This window comes from Mytilus californianus, unplaced genomic scaffold (genome assembly GCF_021869535.1).
Source record: "Mytilus californianus isolate M0D057914Y unplaced genomic scaffold, xbMytCali1.0.p SCAF_4, whole genome shotgun sequence".
Lineage (NCBI taxonomy): Eukaryota > Metazoa > Mollusca > Bivalvia > Mytilida > Mytilidae > Mytilus > Mytilus californianus.
The window spans coordinates 71839610-71853121 of NW_026262690.1; the positions used below are offsets into that span (position 1 = coordinate 71839610).

The 13512-nt window shown below is 33.2% G+C and overlaps 1 protein-coding gene across 1 annotated transcript in view; it reads right to left on the minus strand.

Moving 5' to 3' along the window:
- Window positions 1–8810: 8810 nt before the first annotated feature.
- The window catches only part of LOC127737064 (uncharacterized), a 56769-nt gene continuing 52067 nt past the window's right edge, over window positions 8811–13512 (minus strand). The window contains exons 27-30 of the mRNA XM_052247597.1: window positions 11413–11519; window positions 10786–10871; window positions 10056–10296; window positions 8811–9287 (exon numbers count right to left, since the gene is read on the minus strand). Of these exons, the coding sequence (XP_052103557.1) occupies window positions 9264–9287; window positions 10056–10296; window positions 10786–10871; window positions 11413–11519 (458 nt within the window). The 3' untranslated portion in view covers window positions 8811–9263. The remainder of the gene's footprint in view (window positions 9288–10055; window positions 10297–10785; window positions 10872–11412; window positions 11520–13512) is intronic.

Below are 13512 nucleotides of genomic sequence, written 5' to 3' on the forward strand. Positions count from 1 at the left end.
ATGCACTTTTTTGTGATATAGATCGAAAATCAGTTGAATTTTAAGAATTACCCAGATTATTCACCATGCATGCATCGGCAATTATAATAATTTTTGATATCGTAACTGACTTGTGTTTGCATTATACGCTAATTTCCTTCAACTATGACAACTTCAGAGACGCCAATGCCGGATGTACTTTATGAACAAACAGTTAATGTAAATGTAGAGAATCCGGCCTTTAAAAAAATTAAGCAGATAAACCGGAAATTCGTCAAATCAGATATTGAAACGAGTAAATGAACTTGGTAAACTCAACTTCAAGGGCAAACAAGGGCAAGTTTCAAAGCAATCCAGCCCAGTTCAATGTCATGCTTGCACCAAATCAGGAATATGACAGTTGTTTTCCATTCATTTGACGTGTTTGAGCTTATGATTTTGACATTTGATAAAGGACTTTCCGTTTTAAATTTTTCTTTGATTTCGGTATTTTTGTTATTTTACTTTTTTCTAATACTTTTATAGTGTATGGTTATCTGTTTCATTGGCGTATTGTCCCACATTAGAGCTTTTTCTTTCGGCAGATCAATCTTCCCTGCTTTGTTAAGAAATGGATTTATATCATGTCTTTGTGTTGGCATACGTTTGTGAAATATACGAGGGTCTGGATGGGGGTTTATATAGAATAGATTGACTAAAAATATAAAGAAGGCACTGGCTACGGTTACATGGAAATGTAACAATAATATAAAAATTATTGTTACATTGGAGACTAATTGCCAGAATGCAGGGTTGGGTAAGGAACCGATTAATTACGAATGTAACAATAATATTTGGGTCTACGGTTACATTGCGTTATTGTTACATTAACGTACTGCAATGTACGATGGGAATAGTAATAAATATGTATAAAATAAAACTTGAAAACTTTTTTTTGATATTTACAATATTGCATACAATATTTTGATTTTTTATTTACAATCATGACAGTTTCTACAAATCCAGTATGTTGTTTTTGGAGCATGTTTTAGTCCGACGCATTTTCAGTGAAACCAATCTAAGCAGCCATCACAAACCATGCAGTGATACGGCAATGAGCACGCTCTATATTGCATACCGTACAATTCCATTCTGCATTTTCCCTTTATGAAGTTTAAGAAACTTTCAATGTCTGAATGCCATGCTTCAGGTGAAAAATATTTTGTTACTTTTACGATGTTTACATTTTCGTCCAATATTTTTTTTGGAAGCATGTTAGGTTGTTTAAATACAAGTCAATTGTGAAAGCAATTAATGTTGACATTTGCCGACAGATTGAAATTGGTGGAAACAGTGTTTTCATTTTCAGAGTCCAGATATTTTGTGATCTTATCAGTCGTGACAGTACATCCTCTATTGAACAGTTCATTAAGTTTTCATCAATACTGATATTGAACTAAACTGTAGTAGTCATGATTTTTAACAACATCAAAACAATCAATACTTATTCGCTGAATAATATTATTATTATTAATATTATCTAGTACATATCGAAGAATTAAGCAACATAACTATAGAAGGTTTAAGTTTAATAAATCTATCATACATTGCAGTCTTTAATGTAACAATAACGCAATGTAACCGTAGACCCAAATATTATTGTTACATTCGTAATTAATCGGTTCCTTACCCAACCCTGCATTCCGGCAATTAGTCTCCAATGTAACAATAATTTTTATATTATTGTTACATTTCCATGTAACAGTAGCCAGTGCCTATAAAGAATAGAGAATGATGGTGTGCTTAAATATAAAGAATAGAGAATAGTGGTGTGCTTAAATATAAAGAATAGAGAATAATGGTGTGCTTAAATATAAAGAATAGAGAATAATGAGCAAAAATCATAAAGAATCGAGAAAAATGGCAAAAAAAAAAATTAAAATTAAAGAATACAGAAATAAAGGTCCTCCAATCCATGCCTTCATATATCTGACAACAGAAAGTCTACAAAACACAGAAAACTCAATACATGAGGGCAAAAGAAAAACACTGCATTTTCTTACTTTAATTGTGAAAAATTAAGTTGAGACCAAACAATTAGCAGTATATATGAGTGGTGGGATACATTGTTCATCGGCCACCGTTTAGCACAAATAGTTGAGATGGACTATTGGGAGTATCCTAGCTGCAGGCGTCCTCAGAAGATTTACAAAATGAAAAACAGATCCATATTATTAGGTTTAAGAGACAGACTGGGTACAATAAGACGAAGGTAAATGTTCATGGAGAAACAATGAATAAGGAAACGGATAGTGTGTGGCGTTTACTCTGGTCAACGGATCTATTACTAAAAGCTAGAACTTGAATTGTGCATGTTTTCGTGGACTACGTTCTGACGTCCAGGCATTAGAATCGCTGGTGCAGACCACAAAAATGCAACATGCATGGCACCTTCTAAAACTTTTTTGTAGGCAAAACAAAAATTGCAACGGGGTGGAATGACAGAAACAATTAATATTTATGGGGTTACAAAATTTGCAGGAAAGGGGGAAGCATGCTTCAATCAGCAGAGTCCCTCTCTAAATCCACCTCAATGATATAGGGGCAACATTCTGCACCCACTAGACAAGTTTTTTTTTTTTATAAAAAATGTTATATGATTAGGGAGCTACCATTTGATTTTTATGGGGGGGGGGGGGGGGGGGGGGGGGCTAGGATGAAAAATTTTGTCCTGCCTATTTATTTTTCCATTTATTCAGTCCTGCCTTTTTATTTTTTACTCTATTCGGTCCTGCCTTTTTTTATTAGTTTATCCTGACTTTTTTTTCCTAATTGTCATCCTGCCTTTTTTTTTGCGAAGTGTCTCATCCTGCCTTTTTTTTTACTCAAAACTCCTGTCCTGCCTATTATTTTCAAATTTCATCCTAGCCCCCCATAAAAATCAAATGGTAGCTCCCTTAGAGGGGAGCATTATGTTCTCCACAAAAAATTCATATACGGTATATCCTGTTAAACAGGGAATTTTGAAGTACAATTTTGCTTCTAGAAATTACAGCATCACTTCCATATTACAATCTGTAAGACAATCACCACATTAGAGAAATATAGAAACACATGATGGTAAAAGGCAGTGGGGGAGAACGCTGGATATTTTTTGTTGGTTCTTTTCGGTCAAATAGCTCTTCAACTGGTTAGGTTTTTATACAGAATTTTCTTTCAGCTATTAGGCTTTGAGTGTTCCTGATGATGGTAAATCCTGAAAAGTGCTTCAGATGCATGAAATTTATGTAATGTTTTCATTTTTTACAGCACTGGGTCGATACATCTGCTGGTGGACTATCAGTTCCCAAGGGTTTCATCAGCTCAGTACTCAATACAAATCAATACAGACTTGATTTATAACAAACCTTTCTAAAATTGTCCTTATAAATTATGAAACTATTAAGAACTAAGGTTTCAACTCCCTCAGACAAAGTTGACCTTAGATGGATTTGGCTATTTTTTTTTTGTCACATAGCTCTTCAACTGTTTTGGTTCTTATACATCCTTGGCTTTCAATTATTTGGCTTTGGGCATTCCCGATGATGGGAAATCCAGAAAAAAAGTGCTTCGGAGCATGAAATTTATAACATGTTGTTTTCATTATCTTGTGACACAACTTATAGCCTTCTATTGGGTGAAAGTAATCATATCAACATTTTTGGCTTTTAATTATTCTACTTTGAGAATTCCTGATGAAGATAAATCCAGAGAAGTGCTTTGGATGCATGAAATTAATTAGTGTTATTTTCATGTTTTTTTTTAATATGCTTAATTTTCTAGATGACTTGTGGATGACACACTTATATTTGAAAATCATGTGAATTCCCCAATGTGCCTGATTCTCTAGGATACAGAAAAAGAATAAATGGGGAATGTGTCCATGGGACACAGATGATGCCCCCGATTGCATATCATATAAAGTTATAAAGGGACATAACTGAAGAACGGTAAAAGTGACGCTACCCAAATTTGTACTTGATCTTAGTTTTGTTGTAATAAGTAATGTGTTTAAGTTTCATCAAATTTGGTTGAGGCAAACTTAAGTAAGAGAATGGAAACGAAAAATTCAGCAATTTTTCCATTTGTAAAGGGGCATAACTCTAGAACAGTTAAAGTAACACCACCAAATTTCAAACTTGATCTGTATTTTGTGGTAATAAGCATTGTATATAAGTTTCATAACATTTTGTTGAGGCTAACTTAAGTTAGAGAATGGAAACGAAAAATTCAGCAATTTTTCCATTTCTAAAAGGGGCATAACTCTAGAATGGTTAAAGTGACACCACCAAAATTCAAACTTGATCTGTGTTTTGTGGTAATAAGCAATGTGTATAAGTTTCGTAACATTTGGTTGAGGCAAACTAGTTAGAGAACGGAAACCAACTTTGGGACGTACGGACATATGCACGTACGTATGGACGGACGTACAGACGGACAAGGGTTAAACTTAATGCCCCCTCCGCTATGGCGGGGGCATAATAAAATTCCACAAATTTTCATTGAAATTCATCATACAGAACAACATTGGCCTAGTATTGTAGTTCAATATGTAATCTCCATAGATCAACAACTCAGTGGGAAAGAAGCATATAAAGATACTTATAGGTGTTCAAAATTGTAAAGAGTTGGTTCACCCTTATACAATATCCACCTCACAGATGACCAAGGATATGTTCTAATTGTGGAATTCACAGACCAATCCTCTTTCCTCAATTGTGACATCACCTAATGAAACTTAACACAGAATTTGTATTTACCACGAGCAACACTACAGGTGCCACATGTGGAGTAAGATCTGCTATCCCCGCATGATTTTTTCAGTCTTTCTTTGGCTTATGAGTTTTCTTCTGTCTCTTTTTTATGATTTTAATCTTTAGTAACATTTTTAATAGTTGTGATGGAAAGTTGGGGATACACATACTGATCACTACAGTTGGTGGTTTTGCAGTGGAGGTTCTAACTAACCATAAAGAGTTTTGGTCCAACTCCAGCAACTGAAACAGTATTTTTTAAAGGGATCATAGCAGGATAATCTTGATTATAAAGTGTACTAACATCATCTCAACTTATATTAAGAAGATAAAACTAAAACCATATTTCAGCTTAGTTTTATTCAAAAATACATAACAAAGTATCAAATATATATCATTTGTATTTAAATATAAATATTTCATCACAGTTCTACCAATAACATGATTATAATGCAATGATAATGGTAAAATAATTAATGTTTGAAAAGTCCTCTGAAGTCAAATATGAAAAGAGTCACAATATAATAATAAAATTTATAGTCAATATTCTATGAAATATCATTCAATTATGACATTATAAATTGATGGCACAATATGATTAGTCCACAATAACTTTCAAAACAATAAAATGAAACAGGTTTATTCTTTGAAATATGTTTAAAATAAAACTGATGGTGACAGTGAATACAAAAACATATATGTATCAAATAAATAATAAATGACAAATCTCAATAAAGATCATAGGTTGTGCACTATTCAGTGACATTTAGAATGTCTGAACACATGCAGGCAGAGATGGAAGACTTCTAGGGCTTCTTAATTCTTACATACATCTAAATCAAAGACACTTACTCAATCAAGCAAAGTACAAATTCATGAGACAATCAAGTTAGCCCTGACATTATGAAAGCACATAATAAAGGAAAGATTCACTTGCAATAAAACCAATCCTACTTCATTTTTAAAAAGAAGCATAAAACAGAAACAAGTAAAAAAAAGCATTTCAAACTTGTCCTGTGCTTGATGGCCTATAACAATATTTCAAGTTTTCACATAATTTTGTCAAACTTATATTGTTCCTGACATAGTAACTTGCATACATATAATTTTGGCACATTCAAGGAGCATACTAATCTATTCCCAAGATAATGCATCTTCCATATGCCTTTCCTCATTCTCTTACTGGCTAGTGTCGAGTGAAGAGCTCCAAGAAATTCACTGCTAATTAACAATTTTTTTTCCCTTTGTGGTGTTCTTTGGTTTTATTTAATTATATTTGGAGCATATCTTAAAATGTTGTTATGACAGATTGAAAAGACAACACAGTTTCATTAGAAGTAAATAGTGCATCTGACAATTTAACCCACAAACTATATGATGATCACATGTCTGACGTTGAGGAAGCATGTGGTTCGCAGTCTAATCCTTTGGATGTTATTGTAAGATATTCATCAAAAATCAAAAAATGGGTGTCAATAATTTTTTTGATATCAAACAATCAAAATACATTTTCTTAGTGAAATTTAAGGTAATCATTTACTGTAGTGTAGAAGACATTATATTTTTTTACAGTTTCGAGCACATTGTTGGAATCAGTACAACACTACTACATTCCTTGATTGAAAATAGCACTTGTGATAATGACAAAAAGCACTATAATGGTTTATTAAGAATTCAAAGAAAGTAACAAGAATCCTGGGAGCTTAAGCATTCCTTGATTGAAAATAGCACTTATGACAATGACAAACTAGAGGCTCTAAAGAGCCTGTGTCGCTCACCTTGGTCTATGTGAATATTAAACAAAGGACGCAGATGGATTCATGACAAAATTGTGTTTTGGTGATGGTGATGTGTTTGTACATCTTAATTTACTGAACATTTTTCCTGCTTACAATTATCTCTATCTATAATTAACTTGGCCCAGTAGTTTCAGAGGAGAAGATTTTTGTAAAAGATGACTAAGATTTACGAAAAAATGGTTAAAAATTGACTATAAAGGGCAATAACTCCTAAAGGGGTCAACTGACAATTTCGGTCATGTTGACTTATTTGTAGATCTTACTTTGCCGACATTTATTGTTTTTTACAGTTTATCTCTATCTATAATAATATTCAAGATAATAACCAAAAACAGCAAAATTACCTTAAAATTACCAATTCAGGGGCAGCAACCCAACAACGGGTTGTCCGATTCATCTGAAAATTTCAGGGCAGATAGATCTTGACCTGATAAACAATTTTACTTCATGTCAGATTTGCTTTAAATGCTTTGGTTTTTGAATTAAAAGCCAAAAACTGAATTTTACCCCTATGTTCTATTTTTAGCCGTGGCGGCCATCTTGGTTGGTTGACCAGGTCACGCCACACATTTTTAAAACTAGATAACCAAATGATGATTGTGGCCAAGTTTGGTTTAATTTGGCCCAGTTGTTTCAGAGGAGAAGATTTTTGTAAAAGATGACTAAGATTTACGAAAAATGGTTAAAAATTGACTATAAAGGGCAATTACTCCTAAAGGGGTCAACTGACCATTTCAGTCATGTTGACTTATTTGTTAATCTTACTTTGCTGAACATTATTGCTGTTTACAGTTTATCTCTATCTATAATAATATTCAAGATAATAACCAAAAACAGCAAAATTTCCTTAAAATTACCAATTCAGGGGCAGCAACCCAACAACAGATTGTTCGATTCATCTGAAAATTTCAGGGCAGATAGATCTTGACCTGATAAACAATTTTACTTCATGTCAGATTTGCTTTAAATGCTTTGGTTTTTGAATTAAAAGCCAAAAACTGCATTTTACCCCTATGTTCTATTTTTAGCCGTGGCGGCCATCTTGGTTGGTTGACCAGGTCACGCCACACATTTTTAAAACTAGATAACCAAATGATGATTGTGGCCAAGTTTGGTTTAATTTGGCCCAGTTGTTTCAGAGGAGAAGATTTTTGTAAAAGATGACTAAGATTTACGAAAAATGGTTAAAAATTGACTATAAAGGGCAATTACTCCTAAAGGGGTCAACTGACCATTTCAGTCATGTTGACTTATTTGTTAATCTTACTTTGCTGAACATTATTGCTGTTTACAGTTTATCTCTATCTATAATAATATTCAAGATAATAACCAAAAACAGCAAAATTTCCTTAAAATTACCAATTCAGGGGCAGCAACCCAACAACAGGTTGTTCGATTCATCTGAAAATTTCAGGGCAGATAGATCTTGACCTGATAAACAATTTTACTTCGTGTCAGATTTGCTCTAAATGCTTTGGTTTTTGAGTTACAAGCCAAAAACTGCATTTTACCCCATGTTTTATTTTTAGCTGTGGCGGCCATCTTGGTTGGTTGGCCGGGTCACGCCACACATTTTTTAAACAAGATACCCCAATGATGATTGTGGCCAAGTTTGGTTTAATTTGGCCCAGTTGTTTCAGAGGAGAAGATTTTTGTAAAAGATGACTAAGATTTACGAAAAATGGTTAAAAATTGACTATAAAGGGCAATTACTCCTAAAGGGGTCAACTGACCATTTCGGTTATATTGACTTATTTGTAAATCTTACTTTGCTGAACATTATTGCTGTTTACAGTTTATCTCTATCTATAATAATATTCAAGATAATAACCAAAAACAGCAAAATTTCCTTAAAATTACCAATTCAGGGGCAGCAACCCAATAACAGGTTGTCCGATTCATCTGAAAATTTCAGGGCAGATAGATCTTGACCTGATGAACAATTTTACCCCAAGTCAGATTTGCTCTTAATGCTTTGGTTTTTGAGTTATAAGCTAAAAACTGCATTTTACCCCTATGTTCTATTTTTAGCCGTGGCGGCCATCTTGGTTGGTTGACCGGGTCACGCCACACATTTTTAAAACTAGATACCCCAATGATGATTGTGGCCAAGTTTGGTTAAATTTGGCCCAGTAGTTTCAGAGGAGAAGATTTTTGTAAAAGTTTACGGACGACGGACGACGGACGCAGGACGACGGACGACGGACGCAAAGTGATGAGAAAAGCTCACTTGACCTTTCAGGTCAGGTGAGCTAAAAAGCACTTTATGTGTTGATCAAGAGTTCTTCCAAGTTAAATTACAAGATTAATCCTGAGAGTTGTTCATTTTCATTTTGTAAAATTTACTTTTGTATATTCTACTATATTTGAATGTGTCCATTATCTGATCTTCAACAGGATGTCATATCCAACAAATCTTTCACTAAGTAGTGACCACTGTCCAGATGACCTACAGAATCACCTACAGATTTCAAAAATATATGAGCAAAAGAGTGTGACAATGGATGACAGACAACTGATAGTAGTTTGGGCCTGGTGAGCTAGAGATGGGCTCAGTCATCATGGTTATAGCGGCATCTCGTTTACAACAACTCCATTGGCCATTTCTAGTCTTCAGATAAGATTTACTTATGACTATAACATCCTGGTTCTTGTAATATCTGTCATTATCATACTGATAGTTATCACTGCATGAAAGTAACCATGTGGATCTTTACAGAAGCTTCTCTTCTTCAACCTGAAATAAAATAATAAAATTGTTCTTTTAACCTCATAATTTTTTACAGGTCAGTGATATAATGTTTTTGTAACATCCCTCTGGTTCAACTTTCATGATATTTGATTTTGAAGATTATTATGTTGGTATAAATAGTCCATCACTAAATTGAATAATTTCAAAAATGAATAAAAGGAGATGTGGGGTATATTTTATTCACACAGCTACATAACACCCCCTTCATCCCCCCCCCCCCCCCCAAAAAAAAAAAACATCAACAAGAAAACATCAAGATGTTAGTCAAGGGTCTGTACTATGTGGCACACCTTAGATCCTCAAGAGTTTAGACAAGATGTGAACAACCTTAAAAGAATCAACCATGGATTTGCCATCAACACCTAATTCCTTGACACAAACTTTAAGGATACAATTAAAATATAATCAAAACAAGGATAACCTATGACTAAGAACAGACAAATCAGTAAATGGAAGTGTCAAATCATTTATTTAAAAAGTATTTCAATGCTTTCATTTTGTTAGGACATGTGCCTTTTATAATTTTGTATTTGTCTGTCAACAATAAGCAAATCAGAATTTTTTTAATGATAATATGAGGAATATACGATAACCTTCAGTTGTTTATTTCAGTTAACTTGTTTTGGGTTTGTTTTTGTCTGCTAAATGTTTACATCATATGACCTTTTATTCATAGTAATGGTAAAATTATCCCTTATGCTTTGTTGCAGAAATTAAAAAATGTTTTCAACTACTACTATCTATAAAACATACCAGAGTCTCTAGCAGTTCGTAATTTTTAATCTTGTCATAGATTTGTAGTCCTTCCTTCATCTTTGGGCTATACTTTTTCTTAACAGAAGCCTGTAAAGCATTATCCATAGTTTCAAGTATGATTGACCTCGACATGACTGCTGGGTGCTGTATATCATCACTATCATCTTCTCCATGATGTAAGCCTTTGTGGGTATATGTGTCAACACGTAGTTCTACTGGTACTGTTCTGTGTCTTACTCTGAAAATATTAATAAATTGCTGTTGTGTAATTACATCCAATGTTTATACAGGTATGCATTTCTGGATTTTGTCATTTGTTTTCTTTTATTATATACCAAATATTGAATTTGTCTGATAAGCTGATTTGACTGGATACAAAATAAACAGCTGTGCCAGGAGTACTTGTTATGATATGTCCTTCCATATAAATGATGAAGTACCCCGGTATATATTATTGGTCTACTTAAAATTTAGGCAAAACTTTTCATTTATTGAACCATGAAAACAAAATGAAGATTATGTAACAAAATCATAGTTTACCGGTAGTGAATAACATTTTATTTGAATAAGACCATTCTTTAGCCATTTTTGTGGTTACTAGCTAAGATAAATGACAGTTACTTCAATGATCACTTACACAATTCCATATCATTTCATCATGACAAAATTGGAATCTTCTTGAAAATTAGATAAAGTGCTAATGCATACTGAGTTGCCTATTACTTACGTATTAGTGTAAGTTTCCCACATGTCTCTCCTATCGTCATCTGTATTCTCATCTTCAAACTTCAAAATGTGATAAGTTGTAGATTTCTGAAACAGAAGATTATTTTTTATTGCTGCCGATGGCTATAACAATTAGGTAATTTCTGGATATTTTTGTGTCTCAGTTGTTGCAGAAAACAAAATGCTTAAATTTCAGGATCTATTTAGTCATATGCAAATTTCAGTTTGAATTTGAAAATATCAGATAGTTGGTCTTTAATACAGCAAAGTGAGACACATTTCTACATTTTTCTGGGTGACACTCAGTCCATCTGAATACCGGTAATTATTAAACTATGCCATGGGAATTTTAATTGTGAAAATTTTCATTACTGAGACATTTGTTTTTTCTCTTCATTGCATGCATTCTAAAGTAACTGAAAGATGACTGTGGTGGTGCAACATAATCAGCATGAAAATAAGATGTGCTACATTGATTCCTAAGTAACTGAAGGCTGACTAATATAAAGATAACCTGAATTAGATGGATATCCTTATAATATACAGCGAAACAAGATATGTTGAAGGAATTCTAGCTGGTGAAGACTTACTTAGTAAATATTTTTCTCTAGCAATATAAAATACCTACATTGTCATAAAAAACTGCAAACAAATGATTAGCTGTGCTGACAGCAGTAACTTCTGCATTAGTAGGTAAATCTAAGTGCTCAAAGTCTATTACGCAACCTTGAAAATCTGTAAATAAAATGCATGGTATTGTCATACAGTTTTCCAAGTGAATATCTAAACTATACACACAAGAGACTATAACAATCAATCATCATCAATGAATTATGCTTATTTAATCTTAGAAATATTTCTGGTCTGTTCTTTTTGTAAACTTAAGTTGGGTTACCTTAACTATATTGGAAGCTAAACATGGGCAACTGATGTTATAATGATTAGGAATAATAACCTAGACTGGTACAAACTCTTCTTACCAAATTTTGCAATGCAAATCTTTAAAAATATTTCTTTGATTTTTTTGCTACAGTTTGATAAAAACTCATGATGACCAGACATAATCCATGGTATATTTTGCATGTTTAATATGGTTAAAATTCAACTCAATGTGTCTTTTTAATGAAACAAATATTAAAGTAAACTGTATAACTATAAAAATTTCAATACAATAGCTGAACACAATTTATAATTTGATTAATTCAAGGGACATAACTCTAAAGTGAAAGACATGAAATTGAGGATAAACTCAAACTTTATACAGTTACCTTTCCAAAATAGTTTTAATCCATTCAAGGAAAGGAAAATTTAAATAAAGAAGGGTCCTTAAGATTGGGATTTGGAAAAACAGTTTTACTTTATATTAGTGTTGTCAAATTGAACAGTTTTGTCTAACCGGTTACTCGAACAATCTATCAACCGATTAACCGGTTAACCAATAGTTAAGTTAATGTGTTAAAGATTTTCAATACTCTCTACAAATGCACAGTTTAATGATAGATGAATTGAAGTATATGCTTGGGCATTACAAGTCTTGGCTTTGAGCAGCCCTGGTAAAGTGCCATTTTTAATAATCCGATACTACCATATCTACTATGGCGTTTGTGATAACTTCAGATCTAGAAAACAAAAACTTTCTTGATATCGGCGAATGGACAAAATCTGAAACTGGTGATTGTTTCATTTTCTCTGGTGTCTCAGAAAATTATGTGGAGTGTTTCAATTTGAGATAATTAAGCGTGTTACTCGCCAATGGCGTTAAGGGCAGTAAGTAAGTAAGTAAGCGTGTTACTCATACCACACGGTATTATACATAAATTCCATTCACATAATTTGCGTTTTACCATTTTTGAGTCTGCATTTCTTAGACGATGGAGGTGGCATTATTATATGTAGGTCTATGCAATATTATATCAAAGTGAAATAATGAAGTAAATCGTAAAATTTAACCAGCTTACAACAGTTCGAAATAAATGTACACTAATTATGTTTACTTTAGATCTTGCCCTGAGCTGATATACAAGTTGTTTTTGTGTTAGATCGCCGCGATATAGCCTTGTTGTGCTAATGCGGCGTAAAGCAACCAACAATCAATCAATCAATCTTTGTGTTAGATATAGAAAGATGTGGTATGAGTGCCAATGAGACAACTCTCCATCCAAGTTACAATTTATAAAAGTAAACCATTATAGGTCAAGGTACGGCCTTCAACACAGAGCATTGGCTCACACCAAACAGCAAGCTATAAAGGGCCCCAAAAAATTACTAGTGTAAAACCATTCAAACAGAAGAACCAACGGTCTAATCTATATAACAAGAGGCTCTCAAGAGCCTGAATCGCTCACCTGTATTTCAGAGGAGAAGATTTTTAAATGTTAGCAAACTTGATGAACAAATTGTGTAAAATTGTCTTTAAAGGGCAATAACTCCTTAAGGGGTCAATTGACAATTTTGGTCATATTAACTTTTTGTAGATCTTACTTTGCTGAACATTATTGCTGCTTACAGTTTATATATATCTATAATAATATTCAAAATAATAACAAAAAACTGCAAAATTTTGTTAAAACTACCAATTTGGTGGCAGCAACCCAACAATGGGTTGTTCGATTCGTCTGAAAATTTCAGGGCCGATAGACCTTGACCAATTAAACAATTTTACCCCATGTCACATTTGCTCTAAAAGATTTAGTTTTTGAGATATAAGCCAAAAACTGCATTTGACCCT